General features: G+C 41.0%; 1 protein-coding gene across 3 annotated transcripts; it reads left to right on the top strand.

The window, feature by feature from the left end:
• The first annotated feature begins 541 nt into the window (after positions 1–541).
• On the top strand, positions 542–27752 carry LOC134871537 (connector enhancer of kinase suppressor of ras 2-like). 3 transcript variants are annotated; one of them, XM_063894259.1, is made up of 22 exons: positions 542–1035; positions 5420–5583; positions 7308–7510; positions 8751–8838; positions 9749–9790; positions 9886–10005; positions 12248–12307; positions 12415–12483; positions 15513–15659; positions 17685–17818; positions 18700–18905; positions 19075–19164; positions 20296–20486; positions 20599–20647; positions 20777–20955; positions 21063–21136; positions 21993–22064; positions 22280–22347; positions 23272–23372; positions 23451–23937; positions 26315–26517; positions 26604–27752. In XM_063894259.1, exons 1-22 carry the CDS (start codon positions 972–974, stop codon positions 26649–26651), a joined length of 2859 nt encoding a protein of 952 aa, XP_063750329.1. In that variant the 5' UTR covers positions 542–971; the 3' UTR covers positions 26652–27752. The 3 variants fall into 3 exon arrangements, with proteins under 3 accessions (XP_063750329.1, XP_063750328.1, XP_063750327.1); XM_063894258.1 differs by having other exon boundaries at positions 8733–8838; positions 17700–17818; XM_063894257.1 differs by having other exon boundaries at positions 8733–8838.
• Positions 27753–27923: the final 171 nt, after the last annotated feature.

The raw sequence follows: 27923 nt of genomic DNA, 5'->3' as shown, positions 1-27923 counted from the left end.
ATCTTCTATGGACAGTGACATGTGTGTAGGATTCACTAATACCTAGGAATGCGGTTGCAAAAATACCCCCCGGAAATATCCCTTTCTAAGCATGAGAGTGAACCTATAGTGGCCTTCAGGAAACAAAGGAACATGAAAGGCCTCTTGTGTGTTTAGTCTGTTGTGGGTTCCTGCAAGAACACTCTGTGGAATCTGCCCCAATTTCCACGATAACACATAATGCAAGAATGCTAAGTGTCTGGTGACTTTAAAAAAAAACATAGTTATGAATACATATTCAATAAATGTCTGCTAACAAAACCCCCCAAATTTAACACGCTTGTCTTTTAACATGCTAATGCCTGAACTGCAATGTAACATAGTTCTGCAACTCAGCCAAGCTGTTCATGTATTCGACTGTTTTTCTATCAACATCTATTATAGGCTGGAAGTAATTTATTCCCCCTGCCTCTTTCTGTGGCACTAATCGCCCCTCATACAAACGCACTTCGCACGGTGAGGGCTGTGACTCCATGTCTGTGTATGAGGGAGGATGCTCAGAGCGAACCCAACATTTTCAGACACCAGTATGAAGTGACAGTCTGTGCGTTGTTCTCCTCCGCGCTGGATGCTACTGGGATGTATTTCGGAAGGGGGGGTCGAGTAGCAGCGACCCACCAGCATTACCGCCACTAAACCTGACATGAATGGCAAGTAAAAAGAGCTCTTTCAAGCGAGCAAACAGCGCAGGAATGTGCAGAAGTCCGCCGGGCTGCACTCGGGCTTGTCAAAGCGACATTTTGGACCTTTTTGGACCTACCTCGTTTTGTTTGTAAACACCCAAACGCATCAGAGAAGAATTTTGAGAGCCCTTTGATTTTTCCTTTTTAATTTCTGATTTTATTCTTAAAGAAAAAACATTTTTTGAGGGGGGCAGTGGGCGTGTTTGGGGTGTTTTTCTTTTGTCAAGCGCGAAGAAGACAAACTTCTCTATGGCACTGGTTATGGAGCCTGTGAGCAAGTGGAGCTCCAGTCAAGTGGTTGACTGGATGAAAGGTAAGGCTTAAGGCACGATGTTAGCTAAATACTAACTGATCTCACAAACTGCAATATCGCAATGAACACAGTCTTGTGCTGCCAGTGGAAACGCATTTCATCACAGATTCACTCGAGATGCCGAAAGGGAACAAAACACCTGCTGAGCCTCGGGTTTCTGTCTCATCGGCATGAGGCTGAAAGAGGCTTTTAATTACAGCATTGAATCACTTGATCGATTTGTTTCAGACTGTTTCAATCTGTAGACGACTTGTCCTTTCAGATCAACATGTTCTCCAGAACCCAACACATTCACATCGCACAAAACGGATTAAAGCCTCTATTGTGTCCCGCGGAGGTTATTGTCAACGCGGGGCTGGCTCGGTGGAGGCTGGGAAACATAGCAGAGATTCAGTAGTTAAGATAACACAACCCTTCTCACTGGATCAGAATCTATGTTCCAAGGTTTATTTGTGCTATGTATAAAATAAGCTGTACAGTGTCAAAGCTTGTACAGCCATCTGTGCCAAATGTTGATCCACAGATGTTCTAAGACATTAGAAGTCACAGCTGACAAGTAGCTTAAATAGTCTTAAAATTCACTGCTGAACTATAACCCCTAGGTGGTATAAGAGTATAGCCTACTAACTCTGAGGTCATGTTTAGTATTAGTATTTTAGGCATGTATTCAGCGTAACAGCATCTTATGTGTTAGTTGGTAAACATTTTATATTTGGGAAACACCCAAAAGACAAAGAGGTTTGAACACAAAGATAGGATCCATAAGGCCAACTGCCTCCCTGATGGAAAGTGATTCTTTTGTATGAACTGAATGGAGGCCTATAGGCCTTTGTAATTGTTAAGATACATTAATTCCTTTATACATTTTAAAGTTATATTAGATGAGAGGCTCCTCTGAGGATAAGCATCTGAATAAGTATAAAGATCCCTTACACCATCAGGGCACAGACAAATCATTAGATATTCTGGTTTTTGTCTGTTGGCATTACAAAATATTCGCCTCTGGAGGTCTGTTATTATCAGATGTGCAAGATGTGAGTCTGTGTATTTGTCAGTATTGTAATTGTTTCAGTAATGGGTGTTGTTAAGCAGAGGCACATGCTCACGTGTCAGGCCAAAACCCTTCATAAAAGCTCCCGATGAAACATACACATCATACATGTGTTCTGCCTCTCCACACACACGTGCACACACGTGCACACATATACAGACACTCTCTTAGTCATAATTCTAAGCCTATGGGCCTTTTTCTGCTGGCTCAGACATATTTCGATTGCCGAACCTCTCATAGTATGAGCTGTGTGTTACAAATACCTGAATCTGTTGCTGCCTTTCTAGGTGTTTTGTAAGTGTGCTGGCTCAGTAAAGTATATGGCTTCATGGAGGATTTATACAGACAAAAGAATGAGGGGTGATTGTAGGTAGTGATAAGCAAAGAACAACCACAAGAGTTTAAATGAGATCTAAGATGATCTGTAAATAAGCTGGTTGTAAGAAATGTAGGGAGCGTGAAGTGGAGATGGCATATAAGAGAGGGCTCTTCAGTGTCCCACATCCGACAAGTGGAGCAGAGACGATTCTGTGCCCAGAGCCCAGTAATGGTAATTCAAAGTGAGGGACAGAGTGCCACTGAGGGAGAGGAAACGGAGAGGGGGGGCTTCAGTCTTGTCTCACATCCATTCTCAGCTCCTGAGGACTGGCAGCGTTTTGTCATGAGCATTCACAGGTTCAATTATTAGCATAGCACACCGTGATGTCACTGGAGGCCAAAGAGGGGCACCCTGTGACCTTCCCACAATCCCACTCCCCCCCCCGCTGGTGTTTTCTGTGAGCAAGACCCCAGCTGTGACAAAGCTGCTCTACAGAAGAGATTCCCGGCACAAAAGAGAAGAGAGTTCCCGCTTTCACTGAAAATGTGTTGTGAAACCACTGCATGGTATCTGTGCAAACACATGATGTGTTCATTGTGTGTTTTAACTGTCATTGATAGTGTGCATGTGTTTGGAGGCGCATACTTAATGCAGGCTTAGTATAATCTCTGCTCTTCCTGTCAGTGTGCATTATCATAATTCATGTTCTGTGAAGTATATCAGTTTTATCTTTTCTTTCATTTTTTGTTTCACTCAGTGACAAATCGAAGAGCAGCGATCAATGACAAGTCGGATAAACAGAAAACCATTTTTAAGATGCTAACAGCCTTTAGTGTCTCTCTTACCTTATATTACCCGTGGATTATCTGGAAATTAGATCAGGATGTGTCAGAGATGCGCTTTTAATTTCTCCTCAGCATGCCTGATAATCTGACCCGCAGATGAGAGGGACAGGAAAATCACTTAGTGCAATAAGCGAAGTGTACTCCATCTAGAGAAGCTTTTCGTTGAAATGGTGCTACAGAAGGACAAGAATGAATGTATTCAGATTGAAACTTTAGCATCCATTAACAGCTTCAGCTTTAATCTCTTTACTCCCCCATTTAAATTAAAGTCATACTTTTTATTCATCAAAAATCGTGCTACATGGTGCTATTCAATAGCATATGAACATCTCAAATCCCATGGGAGTTTTTGAGTTATTACTAATGAACTCAGCAGGTCGGCTAGATGTCTCATGCTGCCATCACTTTCTGGAACGCATCGTGTCCTCTCTTCACAAATGTCTTTATTTGATCCAGCGGTCAAGGAGTACCCATGCCAAAACCCTACTTCATGGTTTCTATGGCAACATGGGGAATACTTCATTGACACATTGAGTCTCAATCAACTGGGTAAAGAGGCTGATTAGTTAAACCTTTACATTTGATGCTAAACCATGAAGCTCCCTATGTTTCCTCTCCACCGTTTAGCTTCGAGCTAAACCAGATCTGAATGCTTGATCAGGTTTAGGAAAAGCTCTGAGACGCATGTATGTAAAAGGTCTGCGGCGATGAGAAGACGAGATGAGCAACGAGTGTGTGTGTGTGTGTGTGTGTGTGTGTGTGTGTGTGTGTGTGTGTGTGTGTGTGTGTGTGTGTGTGTGTGTGTGTGTGTGTGTGTGTGTGTGTGTGTGTGTGTGTGTGTGTGTGTGTGTGTGTGTGTGTGTGTGTGTGTGTGTGTGTGTGTGTGTTACCCTCACTGAGAAGATAGAGACAAACCGAGAGGATAGAAATTGCCACAAAGGCTACTCTCTCTCTAGTGATAAAAGGAAAGCCTGTTAACATTCAGAGCACTTTCTGGTGACATGTATGGTGAGATTTGAATTATTTACATATACAATAGGTTGGAGATTACATGGTTGATCAATTAATCAGTTCCTCCATAAACAGGAAAAAGGACTCTGCAACTATTTTCTTCAGTATTTGCTCTTTTTCTTTGTCTTCTTTGAAAGTCACATGATTTGTTTAGTGTTGGAAATATGAAAATAACATTGAATGTGTCATTTGAAGATGTACCTTGGGGGTCTCCGAAATAATGATGGACATATTTCACTACTTTCTGACATTTTATAGACCAAATGATTAATCACACAATGAGTACATTAATCAATAATGACCTCATTATGTATTTTTATTCTTTTTCAGCATAATAGTGTGGGTCTAGAATTTATGCAGTTGCGCTCACTTTCATATCAATCAATTGATATGAATATTGATATGAAAGTGAATGCAACTGCAGATAAAATTGTAGACTCAACGGACTTCTACTGTTACATTCTTCTGAACAGCACAATGTTTTTGGTTTGCACATGGGTAGAAAGCAAAGAGCTCAATGTTATTAACACTTACTGAAAATGCAGTCCAATACAATGCTGCTGAAATGACCTGTTTGCAGATAACATGCAAGTTTGGTAGACATTATGATTTTTGGTGATGTTGTTGTATTAGATTCAGTTATTTTGTAAGTGTTCCTGAATGTCTACCCCCTACTGTATTGCTACATGTGTTCAGATTTAAACCTCTGTTGAGGAGGTAAAAATCATTGCTGTAGATAGCGGATGCAGAATCAGACTCTGTTCAAGTCTGCTCCTCTTCATTATCTGCGTCACCAGAGACTTCACACCTGCTGCAGCAGTGAAAGATGTAACACTAGCACAAGCAGCCTCGTCTTTAGTTGAAAGCTTTCTCTAGTTTAAAGGTGAAACTGCACCTCAGGACTGTTGAGGAGGAGGAATCTGTCAGTTTTCTTGCTTGACACAGGCTGTTTCACACTTAAAACACAACAAAATACAACCTGTTCTCACACTTTGCAGATATTGACACATTTTCCCGACAGGAAAAGTGATTTTAAACACATAATGCAAATGGGGGTTTCATAAGTGCTCAGAGTGTTTGATACTGCCAACAAACAAAATGTTCATGTTGTGGAGCTGTACTGAAAGTTTTTCCTGTCATCCGGTGTGAATCCCTCAGGCCTGGATGACTGCCTACAGCAGTACATCAAGACCTTTGAGAAAGAGAAAGTAGGGGGGGACCAGCTGCTGCATATCACCCACCAGGAGCTGGAGGATTTGGGAGTGTCCAGAATCGGCCACCAGGAGCTCATACTGGAAGCTGTGGACTTACTTTGTGCTCTGGTGAGTCCAAAAAATCCCACACTGTCTTCCCACTACTCTGTACTGTCACTTCTCCCAGACCACTGCTGTTTGACCAAGTTTCTGTAGCACATTTGATTCCTCCTCAGCTTTTGAATACTTTAAAAAAGTTCATTGGATTAACTCCAACATGTGCTGTCAGGATCGAAAATAAGGCAGATTTTAAGTCCATGTGAGATCTCAACTGATAGTGTTGATGTTTAGTTTTTTCTGAAGTCTGTTTGCAAAATGATTTCAGGATACTTTTTATTGGGAAATGCTTGAAACGATTCTGTTACTCTTAGAATCAGAACGTTTTGTGTGTGTCAGCACGATAGTTGACTGCTGGTGGAAAAGTTTAATTTTAGTACAGATTGTAACACTTCACTGCAGCTACCTCAGACTTGTATTACCTTGTGATTTAGGTCAGCAGAATCACAAGTTCAACTAATGTTGATGAAACATCCAATTCAGGAGTACTCCTGCTCCATTGAAGCACTGTAGTTTCTGACTAAGGATAATCTAACACATTTAATTTATTCAAGAGCAGATGATTAGTTCAAATAGTTATTTCCTTTTTCCTCTCGGGGAAACCCTTTACCTATTCTCCACTTTGAAAAGTTTTAGATGTTTTTAGTTGATTTATGCTTCTGCAGGTTCAAAATGCATACGTCATTATTGGGCTGCAAACGAACATTTATTTCATAATCGACTAATCTGCAGATTACATTGTCATTGAATCCTCACATAACATGAGATAAGAAAGAGGATAATGTATAACTATTTCACAGAGCGTAATTTGACTTCAAGTTTTAGGTTGACAGTAGACGGTACAAAACAAATAAAAGCAGCAAACCCCTTAAATTGGAAGAGCTTGAACTAATCAATATCAGCTATTAAAAGTGAGTTTAACTCTTAAGGAATTTTACTCTTCACAACTTTAAAAAGGGGAAATTTAATGAAATTTAGTATTTGAGAATTTATTTTAAAAAATGTATGAAGGTGGGTCCTTAACCTGCTGTACCCTGTTGATTCATCTCTCCAGTTGCTGACATTTCCCTCTTTTCAGACCCCTATTTTGAAAGTAAACATGGATGTTAATAACAAGCGTTAACGTCTATATTTGCTACCCGACCAATATTCACAACTGTGGTGGTGTTGAAAAAAGAAGATCAAAAAGAGAAGATGATAAAGAATGCATGAGAAGTAGAGATGCATGGAGAGACTGGTTGGAGATTTCATGGACTGAGGTCACAGATGCAATCTGAATCTAAAGTCCTCTCATCCCGTGTCGCTGCACAGGGGGCCTTGCTTCAGCCCCAAAGCTCCTTATGTAACTGGGATTTAGTTTTAAGTCTCTCCGGCACTGCTGTATTGAATATGATTAGTGGACCCTCCTGCCGCGCTCTCCCCTCCCAAGAAACTGACGTGACAGACGCCCACTAGCCTCCAAGTGCATGTACCCGGGTGATGATTGCTCTGCTATCCCTCCACATGCAATGTGGCAGATGGAGGGGAGCAGGCGGGGTGAATGGGTCAGTGGACTCTTACCTCATGCGGCAGCATCTTCTGTAGTGTGACAGAATGGGCTCCTCTGTACTCGTTTTATTTACAGAGCAAGTCATGACAACAATTGTCTCCAAACTGGAGAAATTCCTGGAAAACGGCTAAAACAAACACTGACAAACTGGTCAAACAGATTGAGTTTACTTTCCTCTCTTTTCTAGAATTATGGGCTGGAGACTGAGAATCTGAAGACTCTTTCTCATAAGCTAAACGCATCTGCCAAGAACCTGCAGAACTTCATCACAGGCAGGCGGCGCAGTGGCCATTACGATGGCAGAGCCACCCACAAGCTGCCCAACGACTTTCTTACCTCCGTGGTGGACCTGATCGCCGCAGCCAAAAGCCTTCTGGCGTGGCTGGACAGGTGAGGTTTGCAAAAGGGTGCACCTGTAATACGTCTAATCCTGTCAAATACATATGTAAACACTCGAATACAGGGATACAACCATGCACACTGAAACACGAGCAAGGTTTCCCCTTTAGTTTTTATGTCTGGGTGTTACGGTAGCAGCACTGGTTTTGGCTGATAAAGTCTCAAATGTTGTACCATCATGATTGACAGCCTGAAATATCTAAATCAATCTTGGAAACATAGTTATGCTTGCATTTCAAGCTAAATTAAACCCCTGTATTGGGCTGGATTTGATATGATCGGTCAAAACATTTGAATGAAAGCCTCTTATTTTTCTGGCACCTTGCATTGGATCATGTCGTGTTTTAGGGATTGTAGTTTGTTTTTTACCACCAACAGACCAGTTTTGTTTTTCATGTTATGTCCATAACCAATCAGCTGACAAGAAAAGATGACAGCCTTATATAAGAAGACTTTGACAGGGTGGTAAAAATGCACTGAGCAAGTCTATTTATATTTTTGCTTTATCCCTTTGCTTCTCTGTGGGATTGTGCCAACGTGTGTTTTCATGTGTGTGTGTGTGTGTGTGTGTGTGTGTGTGTGTGTGTGTGTGTGTGTGTGTGTGTGTGTGTGTGTGTGTGTGTGTGTGTGTGTGTGTGTGTGTGTGTGTGTGTGTGTGTGTGTGTGTGTGTGTGTGTGTGATAAGATTGGAAGTTGAAAGCACACAGTGTTCAGAAGAAAAGACAAAGTAAAATGCTCTTTCTTTTCCTATGTAGGCAATTATAATCTGCAGCATCCATTTTAATAAAACAAATATATATCCAATTTTGCTGTTTTAATGCATCATTGTTGACAAAATTAAATATGTTTACAAAAGCTGAACTCAAAATAAAACATGTCACAAAAAAGCTTGCACAGTGTCAGTACATTTTGGCATTTACCATTATATGAAGATTCTCTTTTTATACTATAAAAACATTTAACACTTGAAGTTGTTTGTAAAATTGTGGATGACAAACTGTACATATAGGCCAAAGTTGCACTAATATTATTCTCATAGGTCTCACTTTAAACAAGTAAGAAACAACCTCCAAAATGTGATGAGAATGAAGCAGTCATAGTGTGTGTGTAATTGTATGCGTGCTGGTGTTCACCCTTGCGTGTTTGGAAATGTTCCCTCAGATTTACCAATGATTGAGTCTCAGAGGAAGAATGATCTAATGGTTCATTCCAGGTGCTCGTTCTTTTTCAGATCTCCGTTTGCTGCAGTGGCAGATTACTCGGTGACCAGGAACAATGTGATCCAGCTTTGTCTGGAGCTCACTACAATTGTACAACAGGTAAATAAATGATGTAATATAATATTGTTATGCACTCAACTACTTTTTATTATTTTTAGTCAGTTTTAGATGAAAAAACATCCACTAGAAAGAGTAAGCTGATTTCTCACATGAGTATTACAGTAATGCCAGAGTGCTAGTTTTAGAAGTTTCAGTTAAATTTGTTCTGTATTGATGCAGATAAAACTAAAGAAATGTCTCACTTAATGACAGGTCAGATAATCATCGATGTAAATATGAACTTTATTCTGTTTATGCACAAATATTCCAGTTAACATACATTACTAGATTACATATTTAAGATCAGGTAAACATTTATTGATCCCTGTGGGGAAATTCAGTTGTCTCAGCAAAAATTACATTGCAGATCACATGAAATGTTATAATTGATCGTGTTTTATTACCAGTGTATATGTATATGAGCTCTACCAGCCCTGTACATCCCTCCAGAATCTGTTAATTATGAGACAAGTGATGTTTAATAGGTTTTAGGGCGGTCTCTGTGGATGATAATGTTTATGTCAAGTTAAGAGCTAAATGTAAATAGGAAAAATTGAAGGTGGGAGTAAGAGAGAGTAAGAGAGAGAGAGTGACAGAGTGACAGAGAGAGAGAGAGAGAGAGAGAGAGAGAGAGAGAGAGAGAGAGAGAGAGAGAGAGAGAGAGAGAGAGAGAGAGAGAGAGAGAGAGAGAGAGAGAGAGACACACACACACACACACACAGACAGACATGCCTCCGCATTGATGATTCATTTGTTTTGTGTTTGTGCATGCCTGTGTGGGAGTGTTGGGGGTTATAGGTGCCAAGCTGCTCGGTTTTTTGCTTAAATCCACCTACAGCAAAAAATGCCAATAATAACTCCATTTTGACACATTCTCCTGAGGTAACAGTGCGCTCTGAATGTTCCCCAGGAATGTTCGGTGTACGAAACCGAAAACAAAATCCTGCACGTGGTGAGTCTCTCACTTTATTACACTGGATCCGATGTAACTAAATATTTAATGCCCGTTCTTTAAGGATTTACTCATCCCTTATATGTCCTCCCCAGTGTAAAACTCTGTCAGAAGTGTGCGACCAGATTATCTCTCTGTCCTCGGATCCCATGGTGTCCCAGGCTGCACATCTGGAGGTCGTGCAGCTAGCCAACATAAAATCCACTGAAGGACTGGTAAGGCTAAGTCAGACTCAGACAGATCACCCCAAAATAGTTCGTATTTTTGGTTTTACATGTAGGGCTATTTAGTTGCTAATTTATCTAAATTGATACAAGTTGCCATTTGTTGGAGATATCGGACTTAGAGATGTCTGCCATCCCTCTAAAATAATGGCTACAGATCGCATTCAGCTCATGGCGCTCAATGCCCAAAAATACACAATTCAGTTACCCTCTTTCCAGAAATGATGACACGTTTAGATAAACATGGATGTGTTGCTGTAAGCAGTTTCTTGTCCAAGCTATTTACTTCCTTTTTTAACTACACTCGCCAACGAGTTAGCATAAATACATGAGTGGATGCACACTTCCTTTTGATACGGTTGCCGATCGCCATTGAATTCCATTCGCAGAAAAGGAAATATCTCTAACAATTGGTTACTCACACCCCCAAAAAATATTGATTCATAAATAGCAGAAACCACATTGTGTAACAACCATGCTAATTATTTTGGAGTTCCTAATTCACCATCCTAACCATTGGTGGATGCTCTGTTTAAATACCAGGCTGACAAATTACATTACACAAAATAAATTGCAGTAGGCCTAATCACAACAATATTATGTAAGAATTATACAAGCCCAATACCCTACCACACATGTGGTACCTGCACACAAACATGCCTCTTCAATTATTATTTTAATTACACTTAAGTATGCTTTATTAAAATGTTAATTGTTTTTCAGGTTTGATGAAATGAACACAGGCAAAAGCTACCAAAAAAGTAAAGTACAAATCTACTAATAATGCTGGATGGTGGAAAAACTAATCACAGAAACGGCAGCAGCATGACTTTACAGCTTATTGTCTTCTGTTTGATTCAAATATGGCAAATGATCCTGCAGCATGCATTTACTCACTGCAAACATAATGAATGCAGTCGCTCAATCACTAATACTAATCTCGCCTGATTTGATTCTTCCAGCTTTATCAGAGTTTGAAAACTAAACTAAATTAAAAAGCAGAAAATAAATATATTTGTTGATTTATTTCTAAATATATCAAGTCTTGCAAATAGGTTTTGTTTTGTTGGACATATGTTTTGAAATATCTGAAATATTGAGACATCTTTATTCCAATTAATTGTATGTGAATGATTTCATTTGTCCTGCATACCTGAGTAAAACCTCATATTTCTGGGGTTAATAAGAGCCATTGCTGTCCATGGTTTTAATCCAGATGATTTGTGGTAGCGTTTCACATTTAAAAACCAGAAAGTAATGAAAACACACACAAAGGCAATGCTGTGCTTTACTGTCCAGTGTCAAATGAAGCTCACTGTAGCGGTCCCAAAACTAGACTTTTCCTGGGCTTGTGGGCAGATGAGTCAGGTGATAAAATGCAACATGGAAAAAAGATGTTGTGAAGGTTAAAATGAACAAAATAGAAAATGCTTAAATTAGCAATTGCATGCATCACATGATGAATACACTTACTCTGGGGACAAACTGTGGGCTCTGTATTTAGTGGCAGAGAAATCTCTTTTTTCCACCACATTATAGCTATGAGCTCGTGGTTGGACTCCATCTTCCCACTGACCTATACTCAGACACGAGCGCCCTGCTCGGAGCCACAATACAAGCCCCACCCCCACACCAATGCTAGCAGGGGGCATGGAAGTTCTCTCATCCGTTCAGTGAAACCTGAACACAACAGTGGACCAAGTGGCCTAAAAATAAACCTCTTACACTCATCTTGAAGACTGGCATGCTGCTTCTGTGTGTGAGAGTGTACATGTTTACTCATGCACATATGTGTGCAAATGTGTGTCTGGGTTTGTGTGTTGTTATGTTTGTGTGTATGTGTCTTTGCAATGCCCTTTAGACCCCTTTTAGTGGAAACTTTAGCTTCTGTAAAACAGACAACTGTATTTGCAGAAAAGATAATCCTCCATGTTTAAATCAGTCTGCTTTAAAAAGCTTTGAGAGGATTTAAATCAGGTTGTGCAGTGTATGTCTGAAAATATTATTTAAGGACGTTACTGTTGTCATTTTAACATTTGCAAAGCCAAGCTAAGTATGTTTTTTTAAATAATTGAGACAAATCCAAACTCCTACTCCTATCTCGCACTAGCAGATTAAAACTAATGGATTTGCAATGACCCTGGTTTGTTCTGCAAATGGCTGCAAATGCATTTTGTTAAAAGAGCCTCAAGTTTGCTTTGTGATATAATCATTTATATTTGTCTTCCCTCAGGGCATGTATATCAAATCAACATATGATGGTTTGCATGTAATCACCGGGACAACAGAAGGAGTAAGTACAAGCCTCTTTGTGTTCTTGGCCTCACTGCTGAGTCATAGTCAGCTGTGCCGTGACAGTGAAATGGAGCTGCAGTAAATGACTCTCTGTCTGTCCATCAGTCTCTGGCCGACCGCTGCAAGAAAATCCATGCTGGAGATGAAGTCATTCAGGTCAATCTTCAGACAGTGGTAAGAGCATTATTTAGTTGATTTTGTAAATCTCTAAATTTGCTTGTTTTTATTATGTCCATTATGCATTTGCAGATTATTGATGAATGTGTGTTTAATACCATTACATTTCATTTAGCTGACTCTTTTATCCGAGGTCTCTTACATAAATGCAATGAGGTTACAAACTCAGCATAGCAACAATCATACAAGTACATTAGACATCAGCCTCCCATTGGATCTTAGAACAGCACACGCCATTGCAATTTTCAAGTCAATTAAAGACCTAGCTATTTAGTTTGGCTTTTAATTTGGTGTGGTTTTATTTTTTATGGTTCTGTGATATACATCTTTCTGTTTGTTTATAACTTGTTTTTAATTGGATCTTGTCTACTATGATAAGCATTTTGGGCTGCATCTTGCATGAAAGGTGCAGTGAGTTTAAGTGGGCGGCTATAGTGCCTCTTGTAGGTCGTTTTGTAGGATGTGGATATTTATCTCCGGTTAAATGTGTTTCTTTGTCCATTAGATGGATGGTCAGTTGAAATCATTGAACTTGTGATTACAAGAGATTCAAGAGGTACCTGCTTAGGGCTCTTAACAAACCACAGACAAAAAACTGTTACTGTAGTAACGTTTATCCTCCCAGATACCCATGATGCACTTAGACAGGTGTTTTTTTCCATTAATTACCCCCCTCCTCAGGACCTGGTGTCTGTGTATGGACTGTGCTGGACTGACATGTCTCTAACATTTGAATAGGTTTGCTGCACCTATTAGAGAGGGACTAAAAAAAATAAGATACACAGTAGAGACATAACTTGAAGCAAAAAGTAAAGACTGATAAGGAATGACATGCAACAAAGGTCCTTTGCTGAGGATGGGGGTTGCCATTCATTGTTGCACATAGCATTGTATAAATTCAGTGGAAATGAAAGCTTTTGGTAGTGCAATATTTAAATACAGCAGCCTTTGTCTGAAATAACTACTAAATAACTAATAATTACTACTTGTGTGTACAACAGCAAGACAAATGATAATTACAAAGCTCAAGTCAGGTTCATTTCTGTCAGTCAACTCACCCACTGAATGCAACCATTTTCACAAAGAATGAGTGCAAATGCACAGTTGAAATTGGTGTCAAGGCGCTTTCATCTCACTGAAGCGCAGTTTGAAGGCTGCCTAAAAGCAAGAGCGCGGAGGTGTTGTTGCATTCGCCTCATGGGGAACCAAAAGAAATACACTGCTTCCCAATGGAGCTTTCCACGGCAGGTCATTTAACCTGTCATAGCAGGAAAGCTCAGGTGTAATTAACTACGTTAATGAGGAATCAGAAGCCAGGCTTGGACCAAATCAGGTTCATGATTTATATTATTTATCACATTCTTTCATAGATTGGCAGCAGGTTTTCAACTCTGCAGTTTGACTGACATCAGTTGTCTTTTATCATCTAATGTTTATTCATGTTTATTTTTATGCCGTGAGGTTTATAATATTGTATGTTGTTATTACGTTAAGGGTGTTGGTGAAGAAAAGATGTTGTGCTGCAGAATTGAGCAGCAGCTGACTGACTTTGACAGCTTAAGTGGTCCATGATGGCAATATGAAAACTGAGTTGACTTGTCTGCTGATCCAAATCTGCACCGTCACTCATAATGACGGCCATAACCAGCTTGAAAATTAATAATGCATTTAATATAGTGTGGTCTGTAGTATAACAAATTCCTGGTGTTTAATTGTTTCTAAACATCCCATTAGTGGGAGGCATTAGCTACCATGAAACATTTGGAATCGATACTGTTTTGAATTAGATGTGTTTGTTGTGGAAGGCAGTGTAAGACGGATCAGGAGAAGCAATGAGTGCTGAGGTAAGGAGTTGCGTCAGAAGGGGGGTAATGAAGGAAAACTCCTCCCAGGCAAAAGCTGTCTTTTGATTAACACTGAAAGTGTTATATTTCATGTTGAATAAGCTAGTGAGCACATGATTGAAAGGCTGTAAAAAAAGAATAAAGACTGCATGTCAGACATAAATAACTCCAGGCAGTAAGAATAGATTGAATTTCTGGTGCAGGTCAATAAATGAGGAGGGCTTCAGACACATTAACAAAAAGAATGGTAAATCTTGACACTGCATTGTAAAAAAAATCCCAGGAAGGAGATTAAAAAACATTGGCATGACGGTTTATGTGAAACGCCTTAAAGAGTAAAAAATATTCACCAAGGAAAAGCAGTAGATAGTTGAAGAAAAAGCTAAAAATCATGGGTTTTACTGATTGAATAAACACATTTTATATGGTCTGACACAGCAAAATATTTTTTGTCATAGAGCCTGCCTTTGAGTATAACAGTGTTCACCCTGGCAGTATATTTTAATGCACTTTCTGTGTGAAGAATCTTTGTGTAGGGGTTGTCAAGGTGAAAAATGACTTGGAAAGGAACAAAGTGATTGCTAGGTCAGTGCCCGGTTTCTCAGGCTGCTTCCAACGCATAAAATGTACTGAGACTCGGAGCAGTCAGCCAAGCAAGAGAGGATATTTTCTCCCCCAAACTGAACCTGGCATATTTGGTTCAGCTGCGGACTGTGCTTCTCTGGGCAAGATGTGTTTTGTGCCAAATGTCATCAAAAGTGGGTTGAAGACTATTTACAAGACATGCAGCTGTACATAACATTGGGGCTTACCACATCATCACAGCGTCTGCAGACGGAAAATACAGGAGGTGTACAAGATGCCCTTCAGCAAACAACTCCGCATTTAAAACTTCATCAACATCAAACTCTCTGGCTATGCTGCAGTTTACAACCATCAAGATCTTGTCTATTATTACAATAACAACCACAACAGCATGAAAGAGGGTTAGCCATAAAAAAAAAATGCTATCCAAGACATGTGTGAAAGGAAACCTTTTGACTCCTAAGTATTTAAAATTGCAGCTGGAGTGATTGAACATTAAATCCCTGTACCCGTCACCTACTGGATGTCCATGATAAAGCATGAGTCATGGGGATGCCTGTGTCGAGAAACACTCATCACTCGATTGTTGTTTGCTAGGTGGGCTGGCAGCTGAAGAACTTGGTGAACTTGCTGCGTGGGGACCCTGCAGGTGTCACCCTGACTCTGAAGAAACGCCCACAGAGCACGCTCACATCGACCCCTGCGCTGCTCAAGAACATGAGATGGAAACCGTTGGCTTTGCAGGTATCATGACCGCCTTCATCCTCCACAGATGTGTTTGTACATGCCTGCTGCTGTGTCAATATGTACTTGTATACAGTATGTTTATCTCTGTATTTCGGTCTGTTAAAAAAAATAAGACTGCACAGACTCTGGACATTAGACACATCAAAAGATCAAGAGTAAAGAGTACAAAGTGAGGATTGGGTTTAGGCAAAACACGGCCCGAGTTAGATCTGACCTGCGTTTCTTTGATGCATTCTATCCCCTTTCTTTTTCCTTTCTTTTCGGGTTTTTCTATTAATTAAAGAGAACAACAAAAAAATCATTATCTTAAACAAAACAGAAATGAAGGTAGAAGAATGTTTTGACATGTCTCTAAATAATGTCTCAATGTTTTTTGGACTATTTTGCTTCCGTTACATGTTTTTGTTTCAGACTAGTGGAAAGAAAACATTCCTTTTATTATGGTTTGACAAGTGTTTGTTCTTCTATTATTTAAGATAATGCTTTATTTTCATATTTAAACAGGACATTTCTAAAAACCTGATAAACAAAAGTGATTATCATAAAGTTATTAACTTGGGACGTTTCATAATATTCTTTTTTTTTTACACTCTCCTACTGTAGTGTCTCTCCTTCACCACCACCTTATTTGAACAAAATGACCCTTGAAACTAACATTAGTTTTGTAAAACATATATTTTTCAGAGAGTTAATTCTTGCTATGGGTTTTGTTCTGAATTGTGCAGATATTTCTTGTATTGCCTTCACCTCCTTTATGTAGCACTACCTGCTACTATTTGGTTGGGCTTTCCAGTTTAATTCATTCACAATATGACATTTCAGGCCTCAGTGGCATCTGTTGTCCTACTTCGGCAAAACAAAGCACATTTTTAGGACCGTGTGACTGAGCCAGAATGGGTGGAAATGAGAGGGCTGCGTATTAATGGAGCCCAGCTTTTCTTTGAGTCCTAGGCCAGAGAAAATGTTTTCTCCCCCCTGAGGCCCTGGAGCTCTGTCCTGCTCAGCCTCCTCCCCCTTCACTACACATCCTCATTCTTCTTCTCCACCCAAATCGAATTTGCTCTCCTTCTGGCATTTTTTAAAGGACAGAAAGAGGGGGGGGGACATCATAGAGACTAATGTTTTCTGCTCTGCAATGTGACTAAAATGAACAATGTCAAGGTAGTCTGTTAAGTTATTGAAAAGAACATTGTGATGTGGAAGCCCTGCTGTAGCTATGACGCACATAACGCTCTAATGATGGAGCACATCTCCCGTTAATACATTGCTGATATTAGTCAGCTGTGAGTTATGCAACATATTTGCATAGTTTGAGCAGTGACAAATGATTATTCTACTGTTGTAAGACTTTCAGTTCTTACACATTTAGTAAGCTCTAAAGTGTTTTTTGTAGAAGTTCATGTATATCACTGCAGGACAAGCTTCTTATGATCTGATTACATCTGTCTGGAGTTAAGCTGCTGATATAATCATCTAATAAATGTAGCTAAAAGATAATAAATATGTAGTTTTAAAGGCATCATGTATAAACTAGGAACATGCGCTGTTTAACAGACTATGTAGGCTATGACCAGATTTTCCTTGACCTGAATGAGAGTGGCGACTAAACTGCGCACTCACCCGTCTTCTTGTGTGCACTCGTTAGAAGTGGAGCATCAGAAACGTACAGTACACGCCTCATTTCACAGTTGAGAGTCTCAGCAGCACAGTGTGAAGCAAACAAATGGTCCCTGACTGACAAACTGACTGGACTGCTGCAAACTCCAAATTTTCTGTGTCAATTCTTGTAACTGTCTCTCTCTCTCTCTCTCTCTCTCTCTCTCTCTCTCTCTCCCCCCCTCGGCCTGTCTCTCTCTCTCTTTTGCTCATTCTCATACATGACACGCATGCACACGCACACACACACACACACACACACACACACACACACACACACACACACACACACACACACACACACACACACACACACACACACACACACACACACACACACACACAAACACATTCACTCACACACAGCCAATCTTCCCTCAGAGCCCCAACAGCAGCATCGCCACCCCCACCAGCACTTTAAGTACTCCATCCAGGAGGAGTAGCTGTGCCCTGCAGGACCTCTTCATCCCCCCTCCCCCTGCAGAACCGTACACCCCCAGGTGAACTCACACTTACACAAAACAACATATAGACGTGCCTGCATTTCTAAATAACTGTTGAGTTTTTGATCAAGTGGAGCAATCTTTTTAGTTGGAGCCTGTTTGTTTTTTTGTATGTTCTTTTTAAAATAAAAAACACAGGCAGACAGTTATTTTAATCAACTTTCTATCTAAAAGATACAGCACATACATGTATTCACCCTCTTTCTGAGACACTTAGTTTTTAGCACCTGTCTCTCTGCACTGTCATTGCAGCGCAGCAATTCATGTAACAGCCCTGTACGGCACTTTCTACCGATATATAGTATAGTTGTGATATAAAAAATGTTTCTGAATACCGGAATAGCGGTGTGCATTTCTGAGCTTGAGAAATTGCTTACAATTTGGGACATTTTTACATGTGCTTTAGAGCTCCATTGTTGTCGAAAAGCTATTATACTATAAATACATAAAAGTAACACCATGCGCTGGATGAAATGCTCCTTCATTCCCATCAACATGACACTCCCCAATAAATGCACTATTCATATCTTTATTAACTGCCATTTAAGTTTCCTTTGCTATCCAACTGTTTCATGCAAAAATAAAACCATAAAAAATGTATCCATTAGTGACATATTTTTAGAAACGTACAACAGAACCAATGAACTTAGAACTGATGGCCACAGATAGGATGGATAAGTTAGAAAGTGTTAGGAGGCAGACATTGTTCCTTTGTTCTTTTCATGGGCTTTGTTGACATACATTACACAGAATATTCAACATTTTAACGAAAACATGTCTGTTTGATCATCTCCATTCTACAGATGTTGGTTCTTATTATAACTGATATCAGTCAAAATCTCACTGGCATTAAATGTACTTCCTCTTCATTGCCTCAGAGATGACAAGGGAAATCTGTCTGAGGACGACCCTCAATCGGACGTCGTCCATGTCGCCGAGGGATCTGAGTCACCAAACTCCTACCTGGACCAGGAGTGTCGGCGGCGATTTCCTCTGGTGGAGGAAGACGCTGTACTGTACTGTTACGAGTACGACCAGAACCAAGAGGCGTCATCGGCCCGCAGGGAGAGCACTCCCACCTATGGTAAGACCTCTGCCTCGTCTGAAGCCTCGCTGCTATAATTGTGAGAGCTCAGAGCCCTGTGAATGTGACGTCTGTATGCTTTTGAGATGTTCATGAGACGTCTGCAGCTGTTTGATGACTGTGTGGGCCGCTGTGTGATATTGACGTTCCCTGCGCCTCCTTGCTCCAGGCAGGCTCAGGCCCATCTCCATGCCGGTGGAATACAACTGGGTGGGAGACAACGAAGACCTGGCCAAGCTAAAGAGAGAGAGCAGGAGAGGTGAGTGGGAGGCAGTGGGAGAGAGAAACAGAAAGGGAGGCAGAGAAAGGAGGGAGACAGAGAGGGACAGAGGGAGCTAAGTTGAGTGGGAGGATATCTCATAATATCCTCACCCTCTCAGATCTCTGGGCCAAGAAATAGCGGGATGAGCTGGTCTGTCAGAACCGATAACATGCTGCATATCAGTTTGTGCCTCTATCTCCTCCATGTGTTCGCAATCTATCACTGCTCCAATTTACCCTTCTCTCTGGCTCTCAGCTTTGCCGTTTCTCGCTGTTTGGATATAAAAAGGACACCGTTGCTTTGGCAACTGTAGAGCTATATCCTGAGATTTGCACATTTTGTTGGTAACTGTCGATCTAGGTGGTAAATGAGTGGGAGGAGAATGAGCTGCTTTATTTCAGTCTCAAAGAAATACTTGATTGATGGTTTTGTTCCCTCTGGGGATGATGGTGATATTTTGCTCTTTTGGGCTTTCCAAAAAAATGTGATTGTTCTATATTTATCGACAAGAGACGGTATTTGGAAGTTTTGAGGGCTTCCTGCATGACAACAGCCTTCCTCTGTAGGTAGTCTTGTAAAACATCAGCGTTAATTCATTTAGAAAGAGAGAGCTTTTTAAACTGACTGGAAGATTACATAAAAAGTATATTACCAGTGTCTTGTTATATGTGGTTTGAGAGTATTGTTAGACCAAAAATGACATTTTGAGATGAGTGTCATTAGCCGATGTGTGCGCTCGCAAGGCCAATTATTTATTAATTATAGTATTTTACAGAGATCACCAGGAAAAGCCACCTAACAAGCATTGTTACATTTATGTTTTTTTGTTTGTTTAAGGGATCCTACTATGCCCACTTTCAGATTTCAAAGTTGTTTGTCTCTACTGGGACATGTCTCCATGCTTTAATGTTCATAAAGCTCTTTATTTTTCTGCCTGTGCTGCAGCACCTCTTTTCATGTCTGTCTGAAACCAGAGCCCAGATTTGCTCTGATTGGTTAGCTGGCCGGCTCTGTTGTGATTGTTCATCCGTTGAGAGAGTTGTACAGGCATTTAGTATGTCGATTATGAAGTAAAATGTTTGTGTGTGTGTGTGCAGCACTGAGTTGTCCTCTGTTGTGTCCCTGCAGAGAACTCCCTGCTGCGATTTGCGATTGAAGATAAAGCCCCAGGGGAGGGCTTCCTGCTGGGACGCAGCCTGAGTCAGAACAGGAGGAAGACTGAGCGAGGAAGCAGCCCCACCCAGTACACACTTGTTCCCGCCCTGCAGATGGAGGTGTCCCTGTCCACATCCAGCTCAGACTCTGCCTCCCTCTACCATGTCAGTCCACATCTCTGTTCAAATTCATTTTGTTGTTGTAAGCTAGCAAAACAGCAGGAGCGTTTAGCAGAGCTGGGTTCCTCAGGTGTCATCATTTTTGTTTGCTTTGCAGGTGTTTGAACGATCCTCTCTGATGTCAAGGTCGAAGAAGAAGAGCAAAGGTGAGAGCATTTTGTTTAGGAGATTTCCTTGAGTGCTCACATGTGCTCAAGCTCAAACACGAGCAGGTGTTTTTGGAGGAGTGTTTCCTGACACCCCCATCTGTTTTACTCCCCTGCTGGCGCCTGCAGCAGGAAGTCCCATGTCTTCAATCAGCAAGCGGCGGATTTCCTGCAGAGACTTGGGTCAGGGCGACTGCGAGGGCTGGCTGTGGAAAAAGAAGGATGCTAAAACCTATTTTTCACAGAAGTGGAAGAAGTACTGGTTCATCCTGAAAGACACATGTCTGTACTGGTACATGAACGAGGAGGTGAACATGATTGCTGACAAGTTTTACAAAAGAGCAATTAACAGCATTACTTGTGAATTATGTAATAACTATGTGGCACTGTGATTTTTCTCTGCTTTTCATGACAGGATGAGAAGGCAGAGGGCTTTGTTAGCCTCCCAGAGTTCAATATCGATCGGGCCACTGAATGCAGAAGGAAGTAGTAAGTACTGATTTCTTCCTGGATACCCCAAGGATACATCTAAAAGTTAATACTAATAGATAAACCTTCACAAAACTGACAGCAGAGACCTCATGTTGAATTTGCAGTCCTACAAATGTGTTTTCAGTGCAGCGGTAACCTTGTGCAAATTGCCTCTCAGCAGGAAAGAAATTGGCATATATATTGAATAATTTGGGGGATTGACCATGCAAAACGGACAATTTACAGAGGACACCTCACTTTCAAACTGTTTGCATTTGCCAACTGTGCCAGCAGCATTTCAGTATGCTGACATCAGGACAGCAGGTGCACACATTTATAGCTTTATTATAATTGTGTATATGATAATAATTTATTCTGATGACAATGGAGGCAGAGGACTGAATCTATCAATAGTACATATATGGAATAAAATAAGTGAGTAGAGCAGAATATTGTTCTCTAAAGAGTTAAATTTAAAAACCATTGCCTTCATACATGTAGCTCAACCATGCCCCTCAGCATCCGGTTTTCAGGATTGTGTGTGAATGCAGGAACGACGATGCTTGATGAAACTGACTCAGACATCCCTACAGCAATTGAAAATAAGCAGAGCCGTTTATCTTATGATGCAACGTCTTACTGATTTCGTGTCAGCCTAAATTATTCTGTGTGTGTGTGTGTGTGTGTGTGTGTGTGTGTGTGTGTGTGTGTGTGTGTGTGTGTGTGTGTGTGTGTGTGTGTGTGTGTGTGTGTGTGTGTGTGTGACAGTGTGCCTGTTTACCTCGGCAGTCTTCTGTATTCATATGTTAATGAGCGATACATCCCTGCTCTTGCGCTAACGTATGATTAAATATACTCCTTGGTTCTCTTTTAGTGCTTTCAAGGCTTGCCATCCGAAGATAAAGACCTTCTACTTTGCGGCGGAAAATGTAGACGACATGTCCCGGTGAGTTTATGAGGCCGTCATGCGGTAAACTCCCCCAATAATCTGCAGCCACATTTTAGCAGGAAATTGAATCCCCCTACGGGAATGCCCACTCTCCTTGAACAGAGCACTTTTGTAAGGTGATTGGTCAAACAGGGAGACACGCACACACAAAATGCTTTATTGAATGTCAAGCTGCTGTGCGTCATGAGCGTTATTTCCCCAACCCCCCACAGGTGGCTGAGTCGTCTTAGTATGGCAGTGGCTGGATACTCCGAGCAGGAGAAAATTCGCCAGGATCGAGGTGAGATTAGTCACCGTCCACCATGCTAAAGATTCTCCGTCTGTCACAGGTCTCTGGTCAACACTTATATAAGACACCATGATCAAGGTATCTTATATAAATGAGGGATGAAAGCAGGGATAATTATTTTGCCACGTTTTCATTTTTACAAGTTTTAATTAAATATCACAGGTTCACAGCAGCCCCACAGTGCATCTGCTCAAACATGCAAACAGATTTCAGATCAGCAAATGAGGCTTTTTAACACCAATCCCCAGTTTTAATTTCCACATCCGATCCCAGCAGCTCGGCTTTGTGCTGAATATAAATGATAATCTTAGCGGCTGAAGGCGTTCTTGTTGTTTTTGATATTCTGGTTTTCTTTGGCCCCTCATAAATGGACAGGAAATGAGGTAACCGAGCCCTTGTGCTCTATTTTGAGGAGCCTACGTAGAAACCCTGCAAATGTGGGCGGGTGAGATCAGGTCTGTCTTTGGTTTCATGAAGAGGGGGCCTTTTTCCTTCCCAGAAATATTACTAAATTAGAGCTGAGACACCTCCAGAAGACTTAACAGGAAGTATTCACGTCTTATATTCATCCTTCTCCATATATAGCCTCAGCGGCAGTCAGACCTGGACCTGCATCACACACCTACACTGCAGCTACACCTGTCAGAGCACTCATTTTATGGGCAGAGCGGATGTTTCAAGACGCAGCAGTTCAGAAGCTACACTATTCATAAGTTATAAGCTACCAACATGTCTACAGTCTCAGAGGCCATGGTAAAACCTCAATATTTCTTTAATGTAGGAAGATTATTTAAATGTGAGTGTAAGTTTTAGTTTTGAAAGAAGGTTTATGAAAAGATGTCTTTTGTGCATTTGAAGGGCTTGTTTTTCATGCTGATGTACTTATAAAAACATGACGCAATCTGTTCATGACAGATTACTGGAGTGAGAGTGATCACGAGGACATGGAGATGCCCTCAATGTCCAAACAGGACAGTCCTCCGCCACCATATGACACCTATCCCCGGGCATCCTCAGTGAGTCTTTCAGCCTGCAGTACAGTAGATATGTTATAACTTTTCAGTTTGACTTGAAAACTGTCTGTTTCTGTTTAGGTGAGTCCCTACCTGGAACCGAAACGTGGCCACCTCTCTTCTTCCGACACGTTCCAGTCCCGCTCCTCTCATGACGACTTCCACTCCGAGCCTCAGGACGGCAGCAGCAGCAACAACGGCGTCTCCCCCGGGCAGAAGACGAGCAGCCACCGAAACTCCTGGCAGGACCAGATGGAGAGCAACGCGAGGATGCAATACCTCCAGACGTTTCCAGTGGAGGAGCCCGTGCTCTCCGAGGACAGAAACCACATGGCGATGGAGTACCGCAGGCAGTCCACCCTGCCCGCCCAGCGCAGCCTGCTGCCGGAACAGTACCGAGCGCAGCCGCTGCCCCTCAGGTCCAGTATCGACTCGGACGCGGGAGGGAAACCCCGCAGCTTCACCCTTCCCCGGGACAGCGGGCTCCACGCTATCCTGGCCGCAACCGCCGCTGCAGCCGACCAGAGAGAGCCCCATCACTACCAGATGGACCGGCCCAGAGGCAGCGGTCAGACACACAGCATCTACGTTTTACACCTTTTCACATGAAACATAGACCCTTAAAATTATAACCATCTACGAAAAAATACAGTATATTTCACCAGAGTAGAAGCAAATCTTGACAACAATTGAACAAACAATGGTAATAATCAGTAAACATTTCAGTTGGAAATAATGTAGACACTTTTGGACATTGTGATTGAAATGAGCAATTTCTGATTACAGGATACATTAATGAATTGCAACAAAATAAAAGACAAATTAAAAAATAATTATTGGTTGAAACCCTACATCAAACATGGAATGATGACCATTCATAAATGAACCAGGGAATACTGGGACAGAAGTTGCAACAGCTCAGATGGTTGGAGAAAGAAGGAATTATGATTTAGTCAAAACATTTATATTTGTGTTTCAAGGGACAGACACACAAGTATGATAATGTATAAAGTTGGGTAATATTTATTAAAAAAACAACTTCCTTGAGTCTCTTTTAGCACGTCAACACCACCTGCAAGTGAGAAGTGAAGAAATGATGGGAAAATCCTTGAAATGTTCAACTCTGCTGTCCCACTCAACAAGTTTTACTGAAAATTCTAAACATTGACAATTTCAGGATCTCTGAGATCTCTTTCAAGACATCCATGACTATTGTAGCACCATAGTAACTGAGTGGTTCTCTGTATGACATTTAAAACAACACACAATCTAAATCAAGAAAAAGGTAAATAAAATAAAAAAAGATAAAAAAAGAAATCAATAATTTTAAATGAACTAAAATAATCATTTAGTTTAAAATGATGTTGATAATGAATACAATTAACGTCAGTATGTTTGGTGTTGATGAAGGGGTATTTCAGGTAATCTACTTTATAGGAAATACAGATCTGCTCACTGTAACATCCAGGTCAGTGTTTTCCACAACTCCAAGCGAGTGTGCTTGTTTGTCATCAGTTATTTTATTAAAGCTGCTAACAGGCAGTGAGAGCCGGCGAATGTCAAAGGTTGAACACTTGCTATTATAGCTTTATTGGATTAGAGTTGAAGCCAGCCCATTTGCCGTACCTCAAAGACCTCCAGGGCGGTGAGATGAAATTCAGTGTCTTATTTGGTAGTGATTTATCTTGGCAGTCCACTCTCTCACACACTCACGCTCCTTCTTTCTCTCTTTCCTCTCTCACATGCTTGATCGAGAGGTCATTGTGCCTCTCGGCGGTGTTTGAATGGTGAAGCGAGGAGGAACCCTTTCAGCCCATGTTAATGTTGAATTCTGAACAGGATAAAGAAGCGCGCCTCGGGCTCCTTTCTTCTTGTCCTCATTTATCCATTGCTCTACCGTTCACTCTCTCCACCACTGGCTGTAAAGACAAGACAGAAACACAAAACAGGCGGAAAATAAAGCTTGATACATTTCAAAGCACTGCCACAAAGCTTCAGAACACACCACCATGCTTCCAAAACCCCAAAATAGAGCCCTGGTGTAGTGTGAGCATCATGCCAACAGAGGGCAGTGTATCTAAACATGAATCAAGAGGGGGCTGATCAATTATAATGTATGAGCTGAGCAGCCTCACTCAAGAGGACACAATAATGAACGGCACACCACAGAAGATGAGTAACAAAGAGTGGGAATGTGCATCCTGTAAGGCGAAGAAGAAGATCACATACACATTATCTAAAGTAAACAGGAGAGGACAAGAAAAACACACAGAAAATGGCAATAAATTGAGCTTCCATAAACAATTCATGTTCAAAATGAGATGATTTTTTAAAGTCAGCTCATGGCCATAACTTTTACTTTTTAAGGAAGTCTGATTTCTTAGCGTGTTGAGATAATTTATTTACACTTGAGTGCTACTCAACAGTGATGGTGAAGAAGTACACTTTAATTACATAGACATTTTTAGCTCATTCTCCTTGAATATTTCAATCTGACTACATTGCGATGCAGCGAGGATAGATGCAATTTTTTTTTACTGTATAACCGACCTACATAATTTATTTCCATAAAGAAAACCTGGTTTCTCAAAATTAAAACAGGTTGACCGCCAGATCAGTCGTTTATCTTGAGCCCCTTGCCAAGCTACATCTTCGGCTCTCTGCCATTTCACACTGTGCAGGTAGCAAACACCGTGTTTATGTGTGAATGTGTGGGCAGAGGCAGGCTGCAGCTACTGCCAGAGTTTCAGATGGTGGAGCGGTGAGAAATGTACTGCTAAGATTAGTTTGTTAATGTTTGTCTCTTAGGTGTGTTTGTTCAGTTTGATAAAAGGGGATTTAAATTTAGAATTGTGCAGGCTGTTAAATTATTTGTGTTATCAATCTCATCCTTGAATTCAATTTAATGTAAAACCATTATCCGTGATTTCTTTTCCTCTCAACAGGCCATGGACGGCGGGACTGCAGGATGCAGGCGGACTCTCTGGGAGATCTGTACCGTGCTCTAGAGCAGACCAGTCTGTCCAGCTCTGCTGACCACAGATCAGCCAGCCGCCTCGAGTACAAGCGTTCATTTGTCCGCCGTGTCAATGACCCCCTCCTCAATGACAAGCTTCATCGCCTCCGGATCCTCCAAAGCTCACTTAAGGTTACTTAATTTTTTGTTCAGTTTTCTCTCTCCTGCCATATGTGTGTGTTTAACTAGCTACTAATTGTACCTTCACCTCCTTACAGAATGTTCCTCTTCAAGACACAAACCGTTCATTGGGTTTTTTAGGGTAAACTGAGGATCAGTGTGTTGATTAAACCTCAAACGTATCGACTCTGCCTGTGCCTCACACCGCCGGCATCCCTCTGCTGGAGATAAAAGGCACCAAAACCCTTGTTTTTCCCGCTTGGCTCTACATCTCCTTCTCCTTCCGTTCAACCTCACTCACCGTGCAGGGGCACCAAGACTTAATGTCCCTCTCCACTTTTTAAAGATGAGGGCTCTTACAAAAAGGCAAAAAAAGATGTTTATCTCGTTAAAATAACAGGGTTTATGACTGGGAAATAAGCACTTTGTGTCCGTGTCAAAGACTCGATGGAGGGCTTTGTAATTCATCGCTCATTTGCATGGCCACCTCTACGCGCTTCTGTTGAACGGTTTTGAACATTATGCTGGAGTTGTGTACAGCCGCTCAGTAAGTTGAAGAAGGAATTTAAAGCTATTCTGGATGTACACAACATTTTGTAATGCATGTGTGATATGATAAAGGGGTGTGTTTGTTCTATGAGTGTACAGAGTGTTAAGCATATATATATAGTATATATATATTTAATATCACATTAAGCATCGGTGACTACACAATGTTTCGGGGTACTTATACAAATTGTAAATCAAGTGCTGTGCCTCAGTGATTGTGAATGTACATTGTACTTTTCCAAGAGGGACGAGAGAAGATTAAGAAAGCAAGCTATTCCTGAAAACAGGAGCACAAAAATGGAATGCTTGGCAATAATGAAACAGTATTGTAAATTACAAAGAAATGATGAGAATAGTTGTATATTTTTGTATGCATGCCGTCTACCTAATTGTTTGTATGACAGTTTTGTATTTCTAAGTGCGTTTGGTCTTCGGAGAATAATGGTGTCGACCCCTTCCTTCACCACATTGTGTTTTTAAGATTTATTTTACTATTTGCCCCTGGGAATTGCAAATTAATTTTTTAAGTGTTAAGAGAAATTACTGTATTTATTAAGTGTTTAATGTACAAGCATGCTTTGTATAACTAAAACACATTACCATGCCATTGGAAATTGATTGATATTGCACAAGTGTGCCATATTGTAGCTACACTACTTTTTTATTGAATAAAGTATGGCAAGAGCACACATAGGAAAGACCGATCGTTAAATGTGTTTTCTCTCATTTGAGTTTACTATTTTTAGACACGACTTCCCACAGTGAGCCAAACAATGGTTGACATGGTCATCATGATATGCAAAAATAATAGACACGCACCCCGCGTATAAGCCTCAGGCGTTCTTATTTTGGTGGGTATAATTCACAAA

The sequence above is a fragment of the Eleginops maclovinus genome, chromosome 11 (genome assembly GCF_036324505.1).
Source record: "Eleginops maclovinus isolate JMC-PN-2008 ecotype Puerto Natales chromosome 11, JC_Emac_rtc_rv5, whole genome shotgun sequence".
Classification (NCBI taxonomy): Eukaryota; Metazoa; Chordata; class Actinopteri; order Perciformes; family Eleginopidae; genus Eleginops; species Eleginops maclovinus.
This window is presented reverse-complemented; position numbering and strand designations above follow the sequence as displayed.